The sequence below is a fragment of the Aethina tumida genome, chromosome 1, assembly GCF_024364675.1.
Source record: "Aethina tumida isolate Nest 87 chromosome 1, icAetTumi1.1, whole genome shotgun sequence".
NCBI classification, from domain to species: Eukaryota; Metazoa; Arthropoda; class Insecta; order Coleoptera; family Nitidulidae; genus Aethina; species Aethina tumida.
This window is the reverse complement of record NC_065435.1, coordinates 47378674-47401429: the sequence shown is the minus strand read 5'-3', so window position 1 is coordinate 47401429 and position 22756 is coordinate 47378674. Positions and strand designations below refer to the sequence as shown.

At 33.8% G+C, this 22756-nt stretch overlaps 1 protein-coding gene across 8 annotated transcripts in view; it reads right to left on the bottom strand.

Moving 5' to 3' along the window:
* Positions 1-22756, bottom strand: part of LOC109599292 (heterogeneous nuclear ribonucleoprotein K) — an 81824-nt gene that overhangs the window by 24527 nt on the left and 34541 nt on the right. For 4 of the 8 annotated variants that reach the window (XM_020015273.2, XM_049964447.1, XM_020015289.2 and 1 more), the window contains one exon: positions 511-614. In XM_020015273.2, the coding sequence (XP_019870832.1) occupies positions 511-600 (90 nt within the window). In that variant the 5' untranslated portion in view covers positions 601-614. Of the gene's footprint in view, positions 1-510; positions 615-7194; positions 7512-9854; positions 9888-22136; positions 22175-22756 lie in introns of those variants that run through there. The other 4 variants (XM_020015305.2, XM_020015297.2, XM_020015313.2 and 1 more) reach the window with 4 other exon arrangements.

Genomic DNA, 22756 nt, shown 5'->3' with positions numbered 1-22756 from the left:
AAATCAATTACGCCACAGGTGGCAGACTATAAACGGAGAGATAATTAAGTGTGGCAACACCGACGACAATAACTTTAAAATTACCGTACCCCCCGACCGGCGGCTCCCGACGACGTTTCATTCAGTCGAGAAAATTTAATTTCAACGTTTTCTTAAACATCCCGATAACAATTGACAATTTATTAGAAAATCAGAAGCCAAAACTGAATCGCCAGCTTCGCATTGAATCGTCGACCTCCAACCGGAGAGGAAGAGACACACTCTAGTCCGCGGGCCAACGCACAGAACTAACGACGGCTCTCGAGGTTTTGAAAAAAAAAGCGGCAACAACAAAAATATTTAAACAACGGTTTACGTAACGAGTGAGAGAGAAAGAAGGGTTCCGAGAAACGTCGGAACGAAATTGAACGCATTACGCACGACGTGGATCGTGGATTTCGGGTGCGTCCGGGTGATTTTCCGGTCGTCGACCAGCGCCTGGATTTAATTGCGAAACGCGCGTATACTCACCTTACTGGGTATAAGCAAGCGAACTTCCTCATCGCCGCGCCTCGAACGTTTCTGTGGGGCGCCCATGTCACCGTCAGCCTCACGCTTCATGGTTACAGATCTGCCTGCAACAAAGGAATTAAAACCTTTAGAACGTTTAGCTTCTCTTCTGATGTTGCTGGATGCGGGGGAGGGCACAAGGAACAGACGGTGTATCGATTAGTATTTCAATTTACGTGGAAACAATGAAGGTTAATAAAGCAGCAGCATTTATTAGCTTGTTATGGGAGAAATATCGCTTCCGGTTCCGTCAAATTTGCTCTTTGACAATTCCACCTGTGAAATTAAGGGTGACATATTTAATGTTGACTTATTTGGTGCTGGCAACAAGAAAACTGCGCACGACAAAATGGAGATTAATGTGGCAGTGCGTACTTTTTTTTACAATCCCATTCGCATTCATCTCGGTATGCCGAGTTCTGAAACTTTACCAAAAAAATTGGAGGTCACATTTGGTGCTTTTTTTACCATACACAATGATAAATATATTTCGGGAAAGTTTAGCTTCAGAGAAATGCTTATTATTCAGTTACATTCTTTTGATAATGCCAGACTTGAGTTGCCAAATGATGATTGACGTATTACACTGAATTATTTTATATTGTTAACGAAAATATTTTTTCTAAAATAGAAGAGACACTTTTATTTCTGTAGTCATAAATTTGATAACAAGCTTTGAGACGCAATAAAATGTAAAATATTTTTGGAATTCGTTACGTTTTTATTGTCTTACTAATTTTAAAACGTAAAAAACCTAATCGAATTAAACGGTCCGAGATACAAGGAACAATCAAGGGAAGTGCTGACTCGTAAATTTCCTTATGAGACATAAAAGGGAAATTGTTTTTATCCCGTTTCAATTGTTTAACACTTAGGTGCCAAATTAACGATACCTTTTGTCTGATAGTTGCACGTCGATCGGTGAACAAAGCTGAAGATGAAAATCCTATTTGGAGCACCGAAAACAACGACTCATTGAAACGTGAAAATGAAATAAATACATTGTTTGACTAAAGAACAAGAGGTGACTCTTATTTCAATTAAAAAAATTCACTCATTATCAATACATTCTAAGGAAATAAGGTCGCAACAAAAATGTCCATTAGCACAATTCTTCCTTCACCTTTTTCAGCTCGTGCATTATTAAATATCAAAAAGCATGAATTCAAAAACATTAAAAGTGCACTTTATTGCCTCTAATAAAACTTTATTCTTAGTTTGTTCCTCGTACCTTAACTAATAATAAATGAAGTTTAAGAATTACTTTAGGTTCGTCACCGCACTGGCAATTCACGTATAGACATACAGTTTTTACTTTATTTGCCATAGCTGCATTCGGCACGTGAAAGATGATGGTTTTAGCAATGAAACCGACCGTAATGGTCCTCTTGAGGTTAGGAAATATGTTCATGGTGTAACCCATTCACCATTAACCGAGAGTTATTGACACGTATTGTTGGTTCTAACTATTGTAGAATTCTCTGGAGCGGGAGCTATTATTATTTAATGATATAATAGTCCGAAGTTTCCAGGTACATTCATTTCTCCGGCCTTTGTTTCCAAATAATTTTCCCCGGGGTTTCTTATATTAGTTCCGCGATTATTCAAAATAACACGAAAACCTTGGACAAAAAATAATTAATTATTGTAGCCCATTGCAAGGTACAAAGGCTGTATATATATTGGGATTTAACAATTAAAACACATGCAACAATTTCAATTTACCTTAATTAAAAACCATCCTGCGATGATTGAATATAATTGCGTAAAACTGGTGAAGCAAATTCAAATTGATTAATTTAGCGTAGCCTGCGTATAGTGAATGGGTTAATGAGAAATGAGTAACGATTACATTATTAACCTTCAGATTTTCTAGGTAAAGGTATTACAGTTTATATTATACAGAAATGTATTGAATTCATTACGTGTTTAGAACACAACAACATCGTTAGGTTCTTATGTAACGGTGTGGTTAGAAAAATAGTGTATGTGGTAACTTGGCAATCCTGTTAGTGCAATTTTACCGAATTAGACAGTTTAATCAAAACAATATCCGAGGAAATGATCGAATTGAATACCAATACTACACAGGTTGTGAACTTCAAATTACAGAAACCTTGTAACTAACAGATTGATCAATTATAACACACATATTTGACCACCAGATTGTGAAATTAATTTGTTGCCTTTGTTTTATCACATTATAAACAACTGAACAATAGCAAGAAGGATAAGATGCAAGTGGTAAAATTAGGTTTAGGAACAATTCACAAAAAAGAAAATATATCTGAATCTTGTTATATTTATTACATACAAATGGGGAGCAAAATTAAGTATTACCCGTGGAAGACAACTCTGCATTATTGGAGCAAATAAGAACCTTGTAACAAACAACATCGATCATTTATTATAATACGCACAATTATGCTAAACCAGTTTACAATACAACCATATTTGACTACCTTTAAATTATGAAATTGATTTGTTTACCATTGGCCCACAATACCAAAAAGAATGCGGTGGACAGTCTTTCAGAATGAGTTTTCCCATAACAATATTACAAAAAAATTAATTTGAAATAATCAATCAACTAATTTGAAGTAAACACGTATTGAAGTTTATCATATCTTTAATTCGTTCTCTATTGCTCTGTGACTGATCGCCGATAATTCAACAGTACTTGAAAGTATAAAATGCAAATACATTAATTGTAAAAGTTTTCCAATAAAGTTCTCACTCAGGTAAATCTGTCGCACTTTATTACGTAATATTTAACTTTAATTCGAAGCAAAATCCAATTCAAATATTATCCCTGAAAGGCATTCCCGTTTTATTGGATCAAAGATTAACTAATAACCAAACTATCTATAAATTAAGGAACTAATTTGTTCATCACCGGTTTGTGTAAGGTAAGATGCAAAGATGCAAATACCTATATTAGTAAAAATTTTTCAAAATCAGTTCTCGAACAAAGTTACAAGATAATTGCGAAATAATTCCCCAGAGAGAAAGTGAATCTGAAGTAATGAATCAGGTTATATTTAATACTAATCCGAAGCAAACTCCAATTGAAGTATTATCCCTGGAAGGCAACTCGGCATTACTAGAGCAAAGGACTAAGAAGTCGGATTAAAGAAAACACGGGAAATGTTACCGAAATTTGCGTTGAATAAAATCTTCCTAGTTTTATTTCACGAGAAACATGCAAAACGAGTCGCCTTAATAAGGAAGTTGCTGGTTAACTTTTGGTCGGATTATCAGTCAGACGATCGTATCTGTATTTTATCACTCGCCCCGGATCAAATAAAAAGGTCAAGTCCTATTGGGAACAAATACGTCGTATTATTAATATTTTCTCAATAAAGCGACATCTGAAGGTTTTCGACCCTCTAAATAGGGTGCCTGATGTCGACCGTAGATTGGGAGGGTCAGAGGTTTTCGTGTACGCTGGAGAAAATATTTATATTATAAGGGGGGGCTTATTTTTCCGTCTCCGTTCCGTGGAATTTCTTTGGTTCGGATATTCAATGGCGTAATTTGATATTTCCAGATCCTTAATCCATCATCGGCTCCTGTCTTTTATTTTACTCTTCTATGTAATTCAATACGTATAGGAAAATATTTTATCAAAGGATAAAGTTTTATATGATTTATAAATTTATTGGGTTAGTAAGTTAAACTGTCTTATTTGAGCTTTTCATCGTCCGTCGGTTAACAATCTAATCCAAACGTATGGGCAAGAAATTAATATAAATTACGACACGACAACATTTTCTCGTTTACAACGCAAAGTTAAATCATCTATGGTCACACCCCATACAATCACCACAGGCAAACGTTTTAATAAATTACCTCTAAAGCTCATTTTATTAATTAATTCACGGTGGTGCGTTAAAATTGGATTAAAGCGGCTTGTGTAACTCCAGACAACATTATTTCGAACATGTTTGGCGAGGTGCAATTAAATTTGAACAATCTGATGCTACACGGCGGTTACACGCCCCTATACGGATTTTCCTTTATGCAGACTGCTGTAAACTGGAAGACAAAGTGAAATTAACAGCGAGGGTGGGGACGGGCGATATCTAAATATAAATCCGATGGAACATCGCATAAATGTAATTCACGTTTTATTTGTTTGTATGTTTCACGTTAGGATATTTTGTTTACGATTGCCGGGCAAAATGGAACGTGATTTTTTTGCGTCCCACGATCGCCCGACTGCAAATAGATTGATGTGTGTTTTATTAATCCGTTAATTCCGTAATGCACCGAAATGCAGCGCAACCCCCTGCTGCAAAGTCGGCAGCACAACGCTGGAAATGCCCCGTCGTACAGGCAGTTTATTTTACTTGCACTAATTATAACCCGCTGATTTCTGCCAAGAACAATACGCTTATTAACAATAGCCTCAATTCGAACGGGAGTGCAAGTAATTATTGCTCATTTGAGTGTGCAGCAATTGTGCACATTGTAGAGTGCTTTGTGGTAGAAAAGCCGCAACAGGCTGTATTGTTTCTGGAGAAGGGTGGGAGATATTACATGGGATTCATTTATTATTGGCCACTGACATAATCATTCCGGGCCGTATCGCTCTTTACCAACAATTTCCATGCATTTTGTTCTACAATTGTTTCGGAATAGATCCACCACCGCTTTTGTGTGCCGATGTTTTAAAGTAAAATGTTTATTAATAAGCTCGGTTAATTAGCCACATACTATTCCAATGAAATTGCACATATTATGCATGTGAATCATGATTTTGAGAAGTAATCAATATTGATTGAATACTCTGATTCACATGTATTTCCGAATGATCTATAAACAAAGCATTTAATGACTACGTAAGTATGTTGTGAATGTTAAGTGGCCAATTTAAAACCAACTAATAACACAAATTAATATTTTAAATAGTTTTTTTCGTTTATTCCAAAAAAGAAAACTGACTCTTCGTCGATAGTCAAAACTCCAATTAAGACAATTGTTAATTGAACGTTCAAGGTCGACGCTCATGCATAATATTAAATCACAAAGACTGCGAGAGCATGACATGTAACTTTTAATTTTTATGTCAGGACAGTACGTACGTTAATTATTTTTAATGTACGAAGGAACCGTGCGGCTTTTTCTTAACCCTGAATATTTTCTGTTGGGTGTGTCTGATGTCAACGAACTGTCATTCGTGAATCAAGAATTTCAACGCAATCAAGTGTCCCCATAATGAGGATTCAATATGCAAGCAAGCCATGTGGTTATCTGACCCACGTGTTATATTGAGAAAAATCGTGATATCTTTATTACTGAAGTTATGGATTAATTCACACCACTTAATAGATGTTTTACAATGATGTGTATTATCAGTTTTCCAGTCTATTAAATAGTGAACTATCTCTTTTTAAATCGAAAAATCGATTCCTATATTATTTACACAATTTTTAATAAATGTTATTAATTAAAGTTTAGTTAGTTGGTTTGTTTATACAGCTACTATATTAAATTGTATAAAATATATCTAATAAATATAAATATTTATTTTTTAATAGAATTCTTCATTTATGAATATGTATATTTTTACAAAAAAAATTTATAAACTACTATATTTTTTCTTATTCATCTTAATTCAGTTACAATTTCTAAAAAAAAATTAATAAGAGTACGGACACTCTAAAAATACAAATTAAAATATATATATGTTAAGATTTAATATATTTAAAACATGTTTTATGTGATATTAAATTATTGTGCTTTCAACAAGTAATTGGCAGGATTTTTTTGATAACTGAAATTATTGATGCACCATAAAGAGAGAAACACAGTGATTTTAATTTTAAGACAATTTTAAATATGAAATATCAAATATTAGATATCAATATCAATTAGTTTGATATTTTCATTATTCAAAAAATAACACACTTTTTCAAATAAAAATATTTATTTACCCTAAAAATAATCGACAACTTTTTTTTATTTTATAAATATTTTTTTTTTTTTTGAAAGAATTGAGTTATCCCATTTTTTTATTCTAAATGAATTACACATTAAAAAAAATTGATGAATATTGAATGTAAATTGTACGGACAATGTAAAAATACAAATTAAAATATTCATTAAGATTTAATATATGTAATTTTTTATTTTGATAACTGAAATTATTGTTCAACAATGTTCAGAGAAACACAGTGATTTCAATGTTTAAACAATTTTAAATCTGAAATTAATTTGTATCAAATACTAGGTATGAATATTAATTAGAAATATTATATTAAAATTAAATTATGTGCTTCCATTAAAATTCCTTAGTTTATTCAATTATATGCAATATTAAATTTAAATACCACCACTAAACAATAAAATTATAGAAATATTACAGATAAATTGAATTTTTGATTGAAATATTACGAATAGTAATCAAATGATGATTAAAGAATAACAGTATTTAATTAAACAATTAACATATAGATGAATTGGTTCTAAAAAAGCAATTTTTCCACTGCGTAGCAGTAATTAGCAGTGAAAGAATTAATCAAATTAGATGGATGTGCACGAGTTGAACAATGGTTCCCTTGTTGATAAACTACCATTGACAACGTAGAAAAATAAGAAAATAAGACGAAATGTACCATGAATAACTTGTAAGTGCCTTACTCTAACAAAACTCGTAAATTGTGAGGACAAACAAAACGTCCGCATCAAAACAGCGCCGCCGCCAGTAACGCAAACTTTCCACCGAGAACTTTTAAACACAATTATCACTGGCTGGTAACGTTTTAAACTTCCATCAATATAAACAGACGTCGACCGCTCACGTCGAGCGACCGTCGCACAATAAGATAAGCGAGAGACCCAGAGTAAAGTAACGCCCGTGCAAGTCGTCGGTCCGATAGATACTCTCTTGCTCCGGGACGTTAGAAAGCAACAACTCTGCCGAAGATAATGTTTTATGCGTGTTTTCGCCGCTAAATCGGGAGCCTGTCGATGATGTCGAGATATTTAGCTCGGGTACTCCGGCGTACATAAATAGAGAAACGCTCGTTAAGTGTTAATGTCGATTGGGTTATCTCTATGGCGTTGTAAATTTCGATAGGCGGGACCAGGAGATGAGCACACTATTTTCCGAAGCAGTTTTCCTTCCGCTGTATGCACCACCAAGTTCATTTCGTCGTTGTCGACTCGAAAACTATTGGATAAGGATGTTTCAAAATTAAATCCAGCATTAGTTAACAAATTTGAAAAAACTGATTGATGATTCTGAGACTGAGCAAATTTTGACACCCTAATGTGAAATATTCAATTTGTATTTATTGGCTCTATTTGATTTCTGTTCAGTACGATTTTATGTATTAGAGTTAACGGAAGTTTACTTCCGGGTACGATGCAAAACAGAATAACCTAGGCGTAAATCATTTAATGTTTAGTCAAGCTGTTAATAACCAACATTCCAAAATTAATCAATGGCAAGTATTTAGTTTTTTTTTTTCTTGTATTCGACATCTCAACATATTTTATGTTATTTTTATTTTAAAAATAACGTTTGCATTTGATAAATATGTTTTTTTTAGTGTGGTACTTAAAATAAATGGAAACTTGAGTTACTTAAAAAGTAAATTGAACAAATATTGTCTCTATAATGTGTTTTTTTTTGTATTCATTGTTTTTAGTTGCTTTCTAATAATAAGCGAAGTACCATGCAAAGCAGGAATGGTGTCAATCTATAGGTCAATTTTAATTTTGTTAATGTAGCTGTTAATAATCCACATTCTAGCAGTTTAAAAGTGATCAGTAGCTTGTTTTTTCCTGAATTTGCCATTATCATTTACACCGACATATTCCATTTTAAAAATAATGTGTTCATTTGATATATTAAAATTTGGAAACCCCACAAAATAAAATATGTTGTTTAAAAACAAATTTCGCCACCCTATTATGGAATGGTTAATTAGTATTTACAGCTTACATTTGCTTTCTAATAAGTACGATTTTATGTTCTGGAGTAACGGAAGTTGGCTTCCGCGTACAAGAGAGAAATGAAATGATGTCAACCCATGAGCAAATTTTAATCACGTTTAATCATGCTATTAATAATCCACATTCTGAACATTTTTAAAATTAATTAATTTGAATTTGAATTTTTCAGCACGATTTACGCTGACACACACATATTAATCTCGTTTTAAAAATAACGTCTGCGTTTAATAAAGATGTTTTTTAACTTAAATTTTTGGTACTTAAAATAAATAAGATTATTTTTATACGTCACGTATGTGGAATGTTTAATTTGCAAGCAATAATGCAGTTATTTCGTATTAACGGAACAACAGGTAAAGCAGAAATGATGTCAACCAATGGATAAATTTTAATCACATTAATCAAGCTATTAATACTTAACATTCTGGACAATTTTAAAATTGTTCAATGGGCAATATTTTATTTTTTCTCTTTAATTCACCGACATCTGTTGTCCGCGACGTGGGATGCAGGTGAAAGATTTTTGTTTTGTATTTTTACACATCATTACGAAATTTCATGTGTTCACGAAATGCGTAATTCAGCATAAAATAACCATTACACACGTTTCTATTGTGACACGCCGGGGAAGTGATCTAATTTTTCAAACACCTGAAGGTAAAACAAAATTATTTGTGCGTTAGTTTAATAAATCAAGCCTTCTGTCCTAGGGAAATCATATTAATAAGCAATTTTCACATCTCACGCTCTTCAAGGATAAGTGGTATGTTCGATTATCCAACGATGTGGAACATTACGATTTTCTATGGTTGCTTTCCTCATCGGCAGTGTGAAAATTCCGATTATTATGGCGGCAATTTAGAATCAATGATGGGACCTTCTCACGGGCTGATTTTATTTGCTTCCATTAATCGCACACATTATTTGAATAAGAATATGTGTTACTAGAAAATGTATGCCTTTAATAACCCATAAATTATATTTATAATTAATGGAGAATGTACGTAATTGCATTGCGCAAGTGCTGAGACATCATCATCCTTATGTTGGTCATGGTACGGAAGAATATGTTTCAATAATAACTTTTTATTTCGTTTAATAATCAAGGATGGTAGTTCATGGTGTTAATGTCTATTGTATTAACATATTTGTTTGTGATGATGACTAAATTGGCTCTGTTAGTTGTAGTTCCTCAAGGTCCTATATTAACGCAAATATAAATAAATAAACAAATAAATATTAAACTGGTTACTTTTATAGAACCTTGTTAACCTTCCGTAGCATAATAAAGAGTTATACATTACGAACGCATTCATTTTTAATAAGATTATAACGCTTACGATTTCGGTTGTGTTGGTTCTGGTGGAACTTACCTGGAAAATAAAAATACAATATTAGTTCAGTGTTAATTAACGTTTCAAACTGAAATAGAAGGGGCCAGATAATTATGATTCGCCGTCTACATCGCTCACATAAAATGCGAGTTGATAAATTGATTTTTCCATGATAAAGCGAGAACCACACACACGCCGAGTAAAGTAATTAATATTCAACTAGAAGAATATTTAATGGATTGCAGTAATGGACGTGAGAGAGTGGTCCGTATGGACATTGGGAATACTGATAATAACAGTGTTATGAAATATAATTTACTGAAACACGAGAGTACGTACGATAAAAAAAAAAAGAAAAATTAATACGATACGACTGGCGTAGGCTTTCAATTAATTTTCCCCACTCGACAGTAAACAGTTCGCGTAGCAATCAGATAATCCATTAGGTTCCCATACGATCACCGTTGAGAAACTGCCGCTCCAGTTTTGTCAAGACTCGTTGAGTGGGCGCCCGTTGTAAACAAAACAGGAGCACACGAACGTCTCCGGTTTCACTTTTACCGTCATTACGACATAACGTCGTCTTTTTCTCCCGTGTAATTTCGCGCGTGGTCACCAGAATATTAAGCAGACGCGTGTGGGATCCGAAATATTTCGCTTCGTGTGCTCCATTGTCGACAGACGCGACCTTGTCCTTGTGATCTATATTACACACCTCTGTACCTGCACTAGATGCAAATGAATTTTGTTGATTTGTGTGCTCACTGCGAGGATGGAATTTCGTCCGGGAATATACGTGGCTCATCGTATATCCGTGCAGTTTTTGGAATGATTGCTATTTTTAATTGAGGCCTTGAAGTGAATTTACAAGACGCGAGGATTATTCGGGAATGCATCATCGTTGGATCGGAGCCGGTCTGTGCGGCAACCGGGTTTTGTTCGTGAATGTGATGCGGCTCAATTTTACGCATGTTGCACGTAAAGGAGGAACTCTCTCTGCTGGCTCTGGCAAACACCAAAGGCACACGGTTTTTCTGTTAATTTTATTTAAAAACTCTCTACTGGATAGAGTGCTTTTTATTTCGAATGAATTCAGTAAAATATAAACGTAAAACCAAACAAACTTTTTAATCCTCATTCTGTTTACCTCTATGTTTTATTAAAATGAATTGATTATAATAGCAAATTAACTCTTTACATCCGTATAAAACGTTTCATTTTATACTGTTAGTATTCCAAATTAATTTAGGATTAAGTGTACTTAAATATTGAACCGGTCAAATTAAAATATTTTAGGATTTTGGTTTGAATTAATACGGTTTATTTTTTCCAATTTGTTTTTACATCAGTCACTATTATAACAACTTTATTAATGTTAAATATTTTATTTACTATTTTTGTTTGAAGAGTATAAGCAATTTTAATCATGTTGGTATTTTTAATGATTTAATCTGTGCTATTTAATTTAACTTTAACATTTTGTATAATATCCTTTTTGTTTTATAATTTTGGCCCATCTTCATAGCACAGACCATTTTCCACTCTTGATACACGAGTCTAACTTCTTGAATTGCTGTAATCAGTTCATTTAAATTTGTAAAAATTTATGTCGAATTTGATTATAAATGTGATTCCCCATGTTTTTTACAGGGTTGATGTCTGGAGATTGGGACTGGCTTCTAATAAATTCATCATAATTTTGTATTTATGCTTGGGATCATTTTCATGTTGAAACACATTTATTAATAGCATCATTTCTTCAATATATGGAAGTAAATTGTTTTTAATATAAACCTGTACATGAATCAGTCTAAGAAGGTCTGCTTCAGAAGAATTGAATCATCCCAATAGCATAAATTGAACTTTCACTGTGGTTTTACAGTGGATATAACCATCTTTTTGTGTAATTTTGTTCCTGTAGCATATTTAACATAAGCAGAACCATATAGTCTCACTAAAAACTACTCGTTCCCACTGTTCTGTGGGTGTGTTCAGTCCTTAAACTATTTTCAGTCCCATTTCTTCTAGGATGGCTTTAATTTCAGTAGAGAATATGATTGGATTGTTTATTGACATTCGAATTAACATAAACAAGAGATAGTTATCTGCGAACTCCAAAGCTATCGTCTGATAATAAGGCATCCTTAAAACGGCTACCAGACATTTAAAATGCTCTTAAACGTTTCTGTATTGATCATTAACTGGAAACAATCTCGTAACTGGCGCATGTAATGTGGCCCCATGTGGAAACTCATTATTATTATTCATTTTCCCATACCGTCTCCAAGGACATCCCAAAAATTATTGGTTAGCAACGGTGAAATTTTCCTGAGTTATCCAGTCGATTCTATTTAAGGGTATCTACGTTCGGTATTTCCAATAGGGTATATATCTCGTAACATCCCTCTTATCAGTAGCAATTCAAGCGTTCAATCAGCCAAGGCGACCTTTTCAAATAAATATGCTCTTACACAAGTTCCCTTTCGCGTAATACCGAACCAGCAGCGTCGTGATGACAGATTGCCCTTCCTGCGACGCACACACAGTGGGACAAAAGGGCGAGATTTATATTGAAAAATTTAAATTCATCCATATCAATCGATTGATGAGTGGCAATTTACGAATATGCACGAGGATTAGGTGTCAGTTTTCCTTTTGCACAAACGGATGCTCGAAATAATAGATTCTTAAAATAACTTCGTATATAACGTTAAAAATAAAAACGTTCAAACGAATCAAGTTATTTGTAGGATTCTTTGTGTAGAAGTCACTTCCGTTAAAACTAATTTTACTCTTAGGAATATTTCACAAAGAACGCAAATCAATTGTTTCTGTTTTTTGTTACTCTTAAAAGAAGTTTGGGTATCGAAGCAGATTATGTTTCGTTGAATTCACAATGTCTCTCCACTGTGCCTACGGCTTAAATTCCATCCTTTAAAACCTCAACGTCACCTTAAGCCTCAAATATTGTATTTTCGGTTGTTCTTTCTAACTTTCCTTTTATTCTTTAGTCGGATATAAGTTACATCCTTCTTAACTTAAAGCTTGATGTAAAATCGAACCTGTCTATTTTTAATATCTTGTCGCTAAAACGTCGCTTCGATCTTTGTCGGTTTACGGTAAAAAATCACGCAAACGGAAAAGTACAATGTTGTAGACGAACAATGATTCCGTTTTCAAACCGCAACAATGAATTAACAGTGCAACATACGATTGTCTGTGCTGCTTATGTTCATGGTTGATTTATGTTAAAATTATCGTTCAAATTATAACATATTGCGCATATTTTCCACATAATTATAAGGTGATTAGTATGCTAGGCGGCGATAAATTTGCCGATAAACCTTTTGTGTCTAGCACTATAATTCATATAAATAAATAGACGTGCACACAAAAGATATAACGTGGTGTAGATGCCAAGTGCGATCATAGTTATTACAGGAGAATTTAGGCAATTACTGAAGCTTTGAAGATCATTCGTGGGCGTGCTGGGTTAAATATTCACTTAATAACATTGCAACCGAAAAAATATGCGAAGTACCCAACCACGTAATGACTTAAGCCACAAAATTAGACCAGAGAGCTAGATTTACAAAAATCATTAGCACCTCCACCGTACGCCTAACGACGCGGACTTTAAGGACAATACCCATAGCTTCTGGTCATTGCTGTCGGGTATTGAATAAGTGCGTGACGATTGTGCAAACAGAAAATCGGGGTTAATGTAGAAATAAACAAGCCTGATTCTTGTTTAATGATCGCGATAGCGATCGACAAGGTCGGTAAGCTTCCTCGAGGCGCAAAAATTACACTCTTAATGCGCCACAAAAACACAATACCACGAATTAATGCCGATACCATCCTGTTATTAAGCATCATTTAGCCGATGGAGCATTTCGAAATTGAAGGCGCACGTACAGGCATTGTTGTTCGCGTGCAATCCAAACGGGAGAGGAGGAGGAGCAAAAAAAAAAAATCACCAATGATTTCCTTTTGTTTCGAAAGACAACAAACACCTCAAGGTCCCCATTATCAATGTCAAATTCCATTCGAACGTCTATTTGCATGTGGAATTAGCAAATGCGATGATGTGCAAAAAACTGCATAATGTGTGTGGAGCTTCTGTTTGCAGAAAGAATGACGAAGGTCGGCCAAAGAATACCGTCAAGGTTGCGGTGACGTAAAGCGACGTACATCTGCAGCCAGCATTCTGATAAGGAAGGGAGTCGGGCATCCTAACCAATTAAAGGCGACACATAAATCATGGTTAATTGCACGGGCCGGAAAATTCGGAAACGCAACTTTCCGCACACAATACTGAAAAAAGATGATAATAAAATGGATCATGGCGGCGAATTTAACGGTGGATGTCAATTCCGAGATTGCGTTATAATTAGTAGCAGACCGGCGAAGACGAAACAAACGACGGGAACAATGCACTACGTCTTAATGTTTAAAATTAAAAATCTCTATAAACGGTAATTAAGAGGAATTCCAGTTTGGATCCTATTAAAGCTGGTTATTTAAAAATTTGAATAATTCAACAGGCTGCAGCACAAAGAGGCTGCACAACGAATAATTTTACAATTTCGTTCTGTTTCGAAACGAGGTCCTTAATTGGTGTATTAAGAGCCGTTTGTTTTATTTTGTTTTAATAACATCGCGCTCCAGTTTGTGCACTTTTATGCAACGTAACTTCTAGCAACTTGTCAAGAGACCGGGTATTAATTAATTTAATTAATAGTGTTGGTCGTTTGCCAAGTTTATGAACAAGGTCGCACTGGAATTTATAAGCTGGAACGAACATCTTTAATTGTACTCACATTATTACGTCGAATAATAAAAAATATTATTACTTACAATTAAGTGGAACGGAATGGACCCTTTTTATGCTGTGCGTCCATGAAAAATGTTATTCGTGTCACAATCAATAAAGTTCCGAACGAATTAATGCGACAGAAGGAATATTTAACCTACGCAAATTCATGGCTAATTCGACAACAAGCGTGAACAGCAAAAGCGTTTTATCGAAGTGGAGTTTGTACACCTCAAACCGCCATCCACCTTCCATGCGAAATCCATAGTTGGGTGGTCCATAATATAATAACCGTTTTATTTCTAATGCATATGCAAAAAGCCCCGTGAAAACAGCGAAAAGACAAAGGAACACAAACTGGCATGACCCGGTTATATCAGGGAAAGCTTTTAAATTCAGCTCGAGGGCCCTGAGAGATTTTCCACGTCTGCCAGTCTGACGAGGGCTGGAAAAAAACAGAAAACCTTATATCAATTATGGCTCTGTTTACACTAGTCATTCCGTCTATTTGTTTAACACTGCCGTGGCGGCCCCACGAAAATGTTCAGTTCTTTTTGAAACCGGATTGTTTGCTCGTGCCGGTGTTTTTGACTCTTGAAATTTGTTTGGCTTTTCGATCAGATTTCCGCAATCGCGGGAGCGAGCGGTTTATACTACGGGAAACAAGGGCGAGAAAAACTGTATAATGACCATCGATCCGATGTTTAACGCCATTCCTCTTCGGGGGTGGGGTGGAACACTGATTGACACTTACAGTCGGGTCGTCGGGGTTGCACTTTCTTAAGTTTCAATTACACATCCTAACTAATAATTCAATTTGCTAATTAAATATTAACGAGATGAGCAAAGCTTATCAGCGACAGTTCCCGAACTTTGCCATACATAAGTAACCTAATGTGCATTAATTTGCCAAGTTCCTATTAAGTAATGTTGACGTTAAAGCTGTTAAGTTTCTACATCTGCTCATGAACTGTGTACACGAAAAACATTGTTATTTACTTGCTTCTTATTGTCGCAAACAGAAACTAATTTATCAAGAAGCATTATTAATTCGCATATACTAAAACTGGGTTACCAAATGTCATTCAAAATTACACAAGAGTTTGGAGTTTCCAGCTAAAATTACGATATATAATCTTATTACTTATTAGTTTGGCTGCCCCCGCACTTTTTGAATAATGAATAAATTATGTTAATAAAAACTGTTCATGTTATAAAAAATGGTTCATTCAAGAGACAGAATGAATTCTACAGAATCCTTCAAGATGGGTACATACCAACGTTTGTTTAAGGCTTTTAGATACTCATGTATTGATCAATTAATCGAGACAATGGAAGTTCAAAATCAGGGGAACATACCAATTTTCACAAGTGAATTTTAAGAATTTAATCTTTCCAATCAAGTAAAACATGGGATAAAATGCCAAAAATATCTGACACTATAACGGTCTTGTTGTCACCAATGTTTAAATTAGTCCACTGTTTAAGAATCTCCATTAGAAGAACGTGAAATTTAGTGTATATTCATTTTGAATGGAGAATTTAATTTTCCTTATATTTTTTTGACTGTAGAAAACGTTACACTAGACTTCAGACGGACGAGAAAAAAAACAATTCCTTTTAGAATCCATCCCTCGTCTATCTTTTGAGCTATTATTAAAAGTTGCGGGGGTGTTTTTATCTTTTGCAACCGTACGGATCGACCCAGCGAATTCAATTAATACCATTTCCAAGAGATTACGACATAAACAGGTCATCTTGGCTTAAGACCTTTTGAAGCTGCAGATATGATGCTGGTGTCTGTTACAGTCTAAATTGTCATTATGTCATGACTAGCCTTTGATCTCTATTAACCAGATGGGGCGCTGAATTAATTAATGCCCCACTTTGTCAGAGATGGACCAGTAATTTGTCTGTGATACCTTCTCAGTCGACTAAGAGAGACCGATTGGCCACATGTTGAATGTTGGCAAAGCAAGTCCGCCTAATGAAAACAGCCATCACATTGATATAAGATAATATTATCCGTTTCCAGTACAAGACACGAGTTAATTAACGGCAATAAAATTGTAGATGTGTTGTTTTTCCTTCAGGCCCTTTGTATATAAAATAAATTCTTGCTCAGTGACAAAATAATTTCATTTAAAATGTCGTCACATCTAGCCAAGGTTTTCCACAATATTCCATCCGAATGCGGAATAATAAATTGAGTAATAAAATGAACACAAGACACTTTCCTCTAGGCGGTCGCTTTGGTAACACGAAAAAGGATGTCCGCTGTGTGAAAGGGTCCCTTTATTAGAGGCATGTGTGCAATAAAAACGGACATAAACGAAAATATAAAAATCGACAGAATAGAGCGGATCTCCCATATGTAAGGCTTTATTTGCAACTCAACGTACTAGACAAGATCATACGAGTTTTAAAGTGAATCTCACAAAGAATCGAGATTAATATATTCTTTGAACTTTGTTATTGAATATCTTGGAAAAGATAACAAGAGATATTTATATCGATGTAAATGTCTGCTTTTTATCCATCAAACTGCTGACCTTTAACGTGTGGTTATCATCAAACTCACCCCGAAGGAAAATAAACGTCCCAATAAGCCGAGCCCTATCATAACAAGAAGAGATTTTGGATTTCATTCATGAACGAATAAAAATTCGATGGATAAAGCCTTCGAGTCTTGCCGCTGAACTGAAATATATTGCAGAAACCTGTGTCACAGTTTGGATGTTCACAAACGAGACATTTCCCAGCGCACAATGAAATATCCGCTTTTATACGACACATAACAACGAAAACTGGCAAACATCGTATTAATTAAAACATATTTAATTATCACACATATACCATGGATGTCGCCTATTTATTATATTATTAGATGAAAACCATCCGGGCCTATCCAGGCGAGATGATTTGGCCCCTTTGGAGCCGAGAACTTAACGATTGTTTGTCAAGTCTTGACACTGCAACATGAGCAACTTAAATACGCCTTTTAATAATAAGTTCGAAAGTGGCTTTATTAACTTGTAAACAATATTCGCTGGAATTTATGCTCCAAGTTCTGTAACAAGTTTTCTTGCCGTGCAACAACTTTATAAGGACAAAATCAACTAGACACCGATTAAGGTTAACGCGAAAATCACAAAGAAGAATCTTTGTAACTTTAATCCTGTCTATTGAAATACTACCGCCAATTTTATTTTCGTCTTATTTATGAGACCGTTCGTTATTATTTTCTAATGCAGCTCTTAAAGTTATAATGAACTGTTGAAATAAGTTATTAAATATTTACAAATCTTACTCCCCTTGTAACACTTATAACGTGTGGCTAATTCAACTGCTACAAATGGGTATTTTGCAAGGATTAATACGTGATTTAGTTATATTAATCACCGAATTTTATGATCTGGTGATGAAACTAAATTCACATGTTTTTAAAAATTATATTGTTCGACGATCTTTGAGATGATATCACCAGATGCTGATAGCCTTTATTGGTAATTTTTAACCTTTTCATACAACTTTTACGACTTGAGGCTATTTCGGTGGTTAGTATATAACTATGTACTTTTCTAACATTGCATCACAAAATTGATCACGATTTTTTGGGTAATTTATCTCGCAGGATTATATCATAATCTTGGAGAATGCCACAAATAATAAATCACTAAAAACATCCTTTTTATAATTTATACAGGTGTATGTGTCACTAGTAAAAATAAAACTATAAAAGAGAAATTAATTAATTAATCAAGATGTTTAGAAAGTTAATTGATAAATGTTACTTCTAATTTAAAAAATTTAACAAGGTGTTTGTATTATTTAATAAAAGTGGAGAAATATTTGCTTTTACCAAGAACATAACTCAAATACATCACAAACAATTTTTCTCACATCTCAACTTGGGTACAAGTATCATTTATATAACCGCAGTTTACAGAACTGTAAGCTGTTGGAGCGTTAAAAAAGAAAGGAAAAAACGAATTAAACTTGAAATGTTTTACACTTTATTGCGAGTGATAAAGCGACCATTTGCAAAAGAAAACTCAAAACAACTCGACAGATATTAATGAGAGCCATTTTTAGAAGGTATCTCCCGGTTTTTGTAACGCATGACACATTTAACAATAAGTACGGCATCAGAATCAATAAAACGTAAAAATTTGATAAATCCCCAAGCGAACGGGCGGAAAAGTTTGAAACGCCAACCAATTTACAACTCTGGAATGCAATATGAATGAAGTGGTTTCAATTAGAGACGTAACAACTTTAAACTTGGCAGGATTAAATATGCTTTCATTAAGCAAGAATTTAATAAAATTCGTTATACAACGTACCAAACAACGCAACATAGTTTTACACATGTAATTTTGTACCTTGAAAGTTGTCCAATTAATCCCGCAAATGATTATTCCCTATGCCAAAGTAGAACGAGCAGAATCTGCAGTAAAATAGTGGGAATGTTGGCTTGGAAAATGCAGGAGCTGCTAATGAAATTGGTTTCAAATAGCTCGAGGATTATTAAGTTGTAACTGTATTGTCCAATGCATTTGATATCTATTAGGATCAGTCCTATCTATGATTATTCATTTGCTAATTACGAATGTTATTAGGTTGTTCAAATATATTCGGAAATGGCTGCATCAATTTCAAAATTAAAAGCCAAAGGTACTGATTGGCGTTTTTCAGGCGGAAACGCAAAACTTCTGCGACAAATTAAATTAAACAGCGATAAACTAAAGTACTGCGACTGAAGGAGTTCAAAGAATAAAAACTTTTCCCATCCACTCCGAAATCTGTGAAATGATTTTACTTATTTTTCATTTAATTTAATTAATTTCATTCTTTTGTGAGGTCCACAAAAAAAGGACTCTTAATTTGGCCGGGAATGAAACTCATTAAATCCAACGTAAGAATTACCTTTTATGCTTCAGGTAAGAAACTTACATATAAAATTTAACATGAAAGATAAAACGAATTAATTAAACTTCAAATTAAAGACACGTAGGCGCATCTGAAGGAATCCCTTGTTTAAAAAAAAAATTAAAAAAAAAAAACAAAATTACGTTCGAAGTTGTTTTCCGGAGCTAAATTAAATTTAGATTGCCCACTTCAAACTGAGGCCGGCGAATGTAAATTTCGCAAAAACTTAAGCCGGCAAAATTTTAAAATTCAATACGAACCGCATAAATAAATTGACGCGCGGGCAACGGGGGCGCGGGGGGGAGATACGGTTAACCCCCCAGAGTGGACGAGGGGGGCGAACGAAATCCATCGTATGATTGAAATTTAGGTGTAGCCATTTTCATTATTATTCCGCGTTGTTAAATCTACTTGTTCCGCTTCGTTCCTTTAATTTTATTACGGAGTTATGAATATTAATTGCGCCATCAACCGTTATTTTACACTTTGCCGTGCGATAACTTGTAATTATCCAATTTGATAGCAGCAGGCAAGCATTTTAGATGCGCTCCATGCACCACGGTCTACCGCCAACACATTTTATTAACTTGGGTTTGCGTTAGATTTGACCCGATGTTCGTTCTGGTTTTTTCTTTTGCTTTGCTAATATTGTTATTGGTGTGAGTTCCATTAACTGAACAATTAGGTTTTTTCGACACGTTCCACGTTTATTTGCATACATGTAAATTGGGTGGCATTGTTAAGAGACTTTTAAAATACGTGTAAACATGTCCTAAAATACTTTGTTGTATCAATATTTACTTATAATGCACAAATATTACACATGTGTCATAAAAATTCTTTATACGAATGCTTATAGTATTAACGTTTGCAGATAGTAAAACAGTTACGTTTATTATGGACATGGTTTATGAGGTACTCTCAAATATATACTACAAAGTAGATATTTGTTGAAATGAAAGGAGAATATTTAGAATGATAAAATAGTAAGTAGCCTTCGACAACATTTCCCCTTGTAGAAATAATGAAGTAGCAATTACATTCATGATGATTAAAATCATTCAGATATATTTTTGGTAATATTTTCTTAAAAATTATCCCTCATGAAATCAAAGGAATTTCATGTTCATCCCTAAAATTCTACGGGGATAAAGACAATTTTGTGACACCTTGTATGTAAAATTCCACTTATCGAGGATGTTGCCAAATACAATGGAAATTCGATGCAGATAGTAAAACAGTTACCTTTATTAAGGACATAGTTTATGAGTTACTCCCAAATATATACTACAAAGTAAATATTTGTTAGATATCTTATAGAGAATTATGAAGTAAGAATTAAATTCTGTGACACCTTGATCAACTTTGATGTAATATTTAGTAGAAACAGGCAAGTTTGATAAACTTTAATTTAAAGATTCCTTCAGAATACGACTTATCGAGGATGCTGGCAAATACAATGGAACGTCGAAGATTGAAATTGGTTAGAAAGACCGTCAAGAGAGTGTATTAAGGTTTGTAGATAGTAAAATAGTTACGTTTATTATGGACATGGTTTATGAGTTGTTCTCAAATATATACTACAAAGTAGATATTAGTTAGAAGGAAATGAAAATATTTAGAATGGTAAAATATCAGGCTTCGACAACGTCTCCTTTTGTAGAAAATTATGAAGTAGGAATTAAATTCACGATGATTAAGATACATTTTTGGCAATATTTCAACGTTCAACTTCTATTTGAAATTAAATTACTTAACTTTATTCCTTCTTCATGAAATTAAAGGAATTTCAACTTCTTCTTCATATAATGACAATTCACTTTTTGTATGTCAATTTAACCAACATTGATGGAATCAGTTTCACAAATTTTAATATAGAATTTAATTTATCAAAGGTGTTGCCAAATAAATGGAATTTCGATAATTGATATTGGTTGGCAATAGTGTCAAGAGAGTGGATTACGTGTAAATTTTTGGCACTAAATTCGATTAGTCAAATTTTTGGATAGTTTTTCGATGAATTTTGATTCATTTGAGTTTTCAAACATCTTCGGAAAAAGAACTACAAGCAGATTACAATAAAAAATATGACAAATGTTTACTGATAAATAATTGAATGTTCCAAATGTACTTTTAACAAGCAAATTAAAAAGAAGTGCTCACCCCTCACGACATTGCCAACCAATTTTACTCGTGTTATCGAAGTTTGGCTGTATTTAGAACGATAAAAAAGCCAATTAAAAATTTTACAACTAATTGTAATTAAAAAAATATACTTTATCAACACACTAAACATTCGTTGTGCTATATGCTGCATTTTGTTTTTAAAGATGCGGTTTCCTAAAGCTATTTCAAATATTTGTCCGTGTCTATATCACCAAATTACAAAACCTAACTTATTTTAAGAAATGACTGTCCCAATTTCACGCTACCTGCAATATATTATACACGTCCAAGATTAATATTCATTGTTAAAAACAAGACAGGGAAATAAAAGTCCAGTCGTATAACACACATTGTAACACGTTATAAATACTTACAATTAATATGCGTCTGGCAGATTAAAAACGACACTCACCTGAAACACAAAAGTCGTGAATTAGCTTTATGAATAGAGCGGACATAATTCTCGAAATATTTTCAGGATATTACGCCGGTGGAATGGAACGGCGATTTTGGCACGTGGGGGTTTTCATTAGTTCTCGGTTTGCGAAACAGTTTTCGATACAAGATGAAACATTATTAAAATATATAGGGAGATAATGTTTATATTTTATTCAAGAAATTCGCCTGGGCTTTGGTACACAAATAAATATAAATAGGCTGCAATAATATGTAAACTAAGAAAATAAAATATCGTATTTTCCAGTTTATGTAGTATTTTTAAATAAAACATTTCCAATTGATATATTGAAAAAGGACGAAGTGTTCCATACGTATAAAACAAAGGTGTAATATTTACACTGCCAATTATTTTTGTGTACAACGAATATTTGCACAATTTTATATACATGTTCATATACTATTAATTTTTTTTGTATATTAATTTATACTGGAAACCCAATGGCACATTTAAAGTGAAAATGAATCATTATATATTTTTTATTGAAATAAAAAAAATGGCTTTATTGGAAATATCCCCAGAATGTTAGCACGTAAC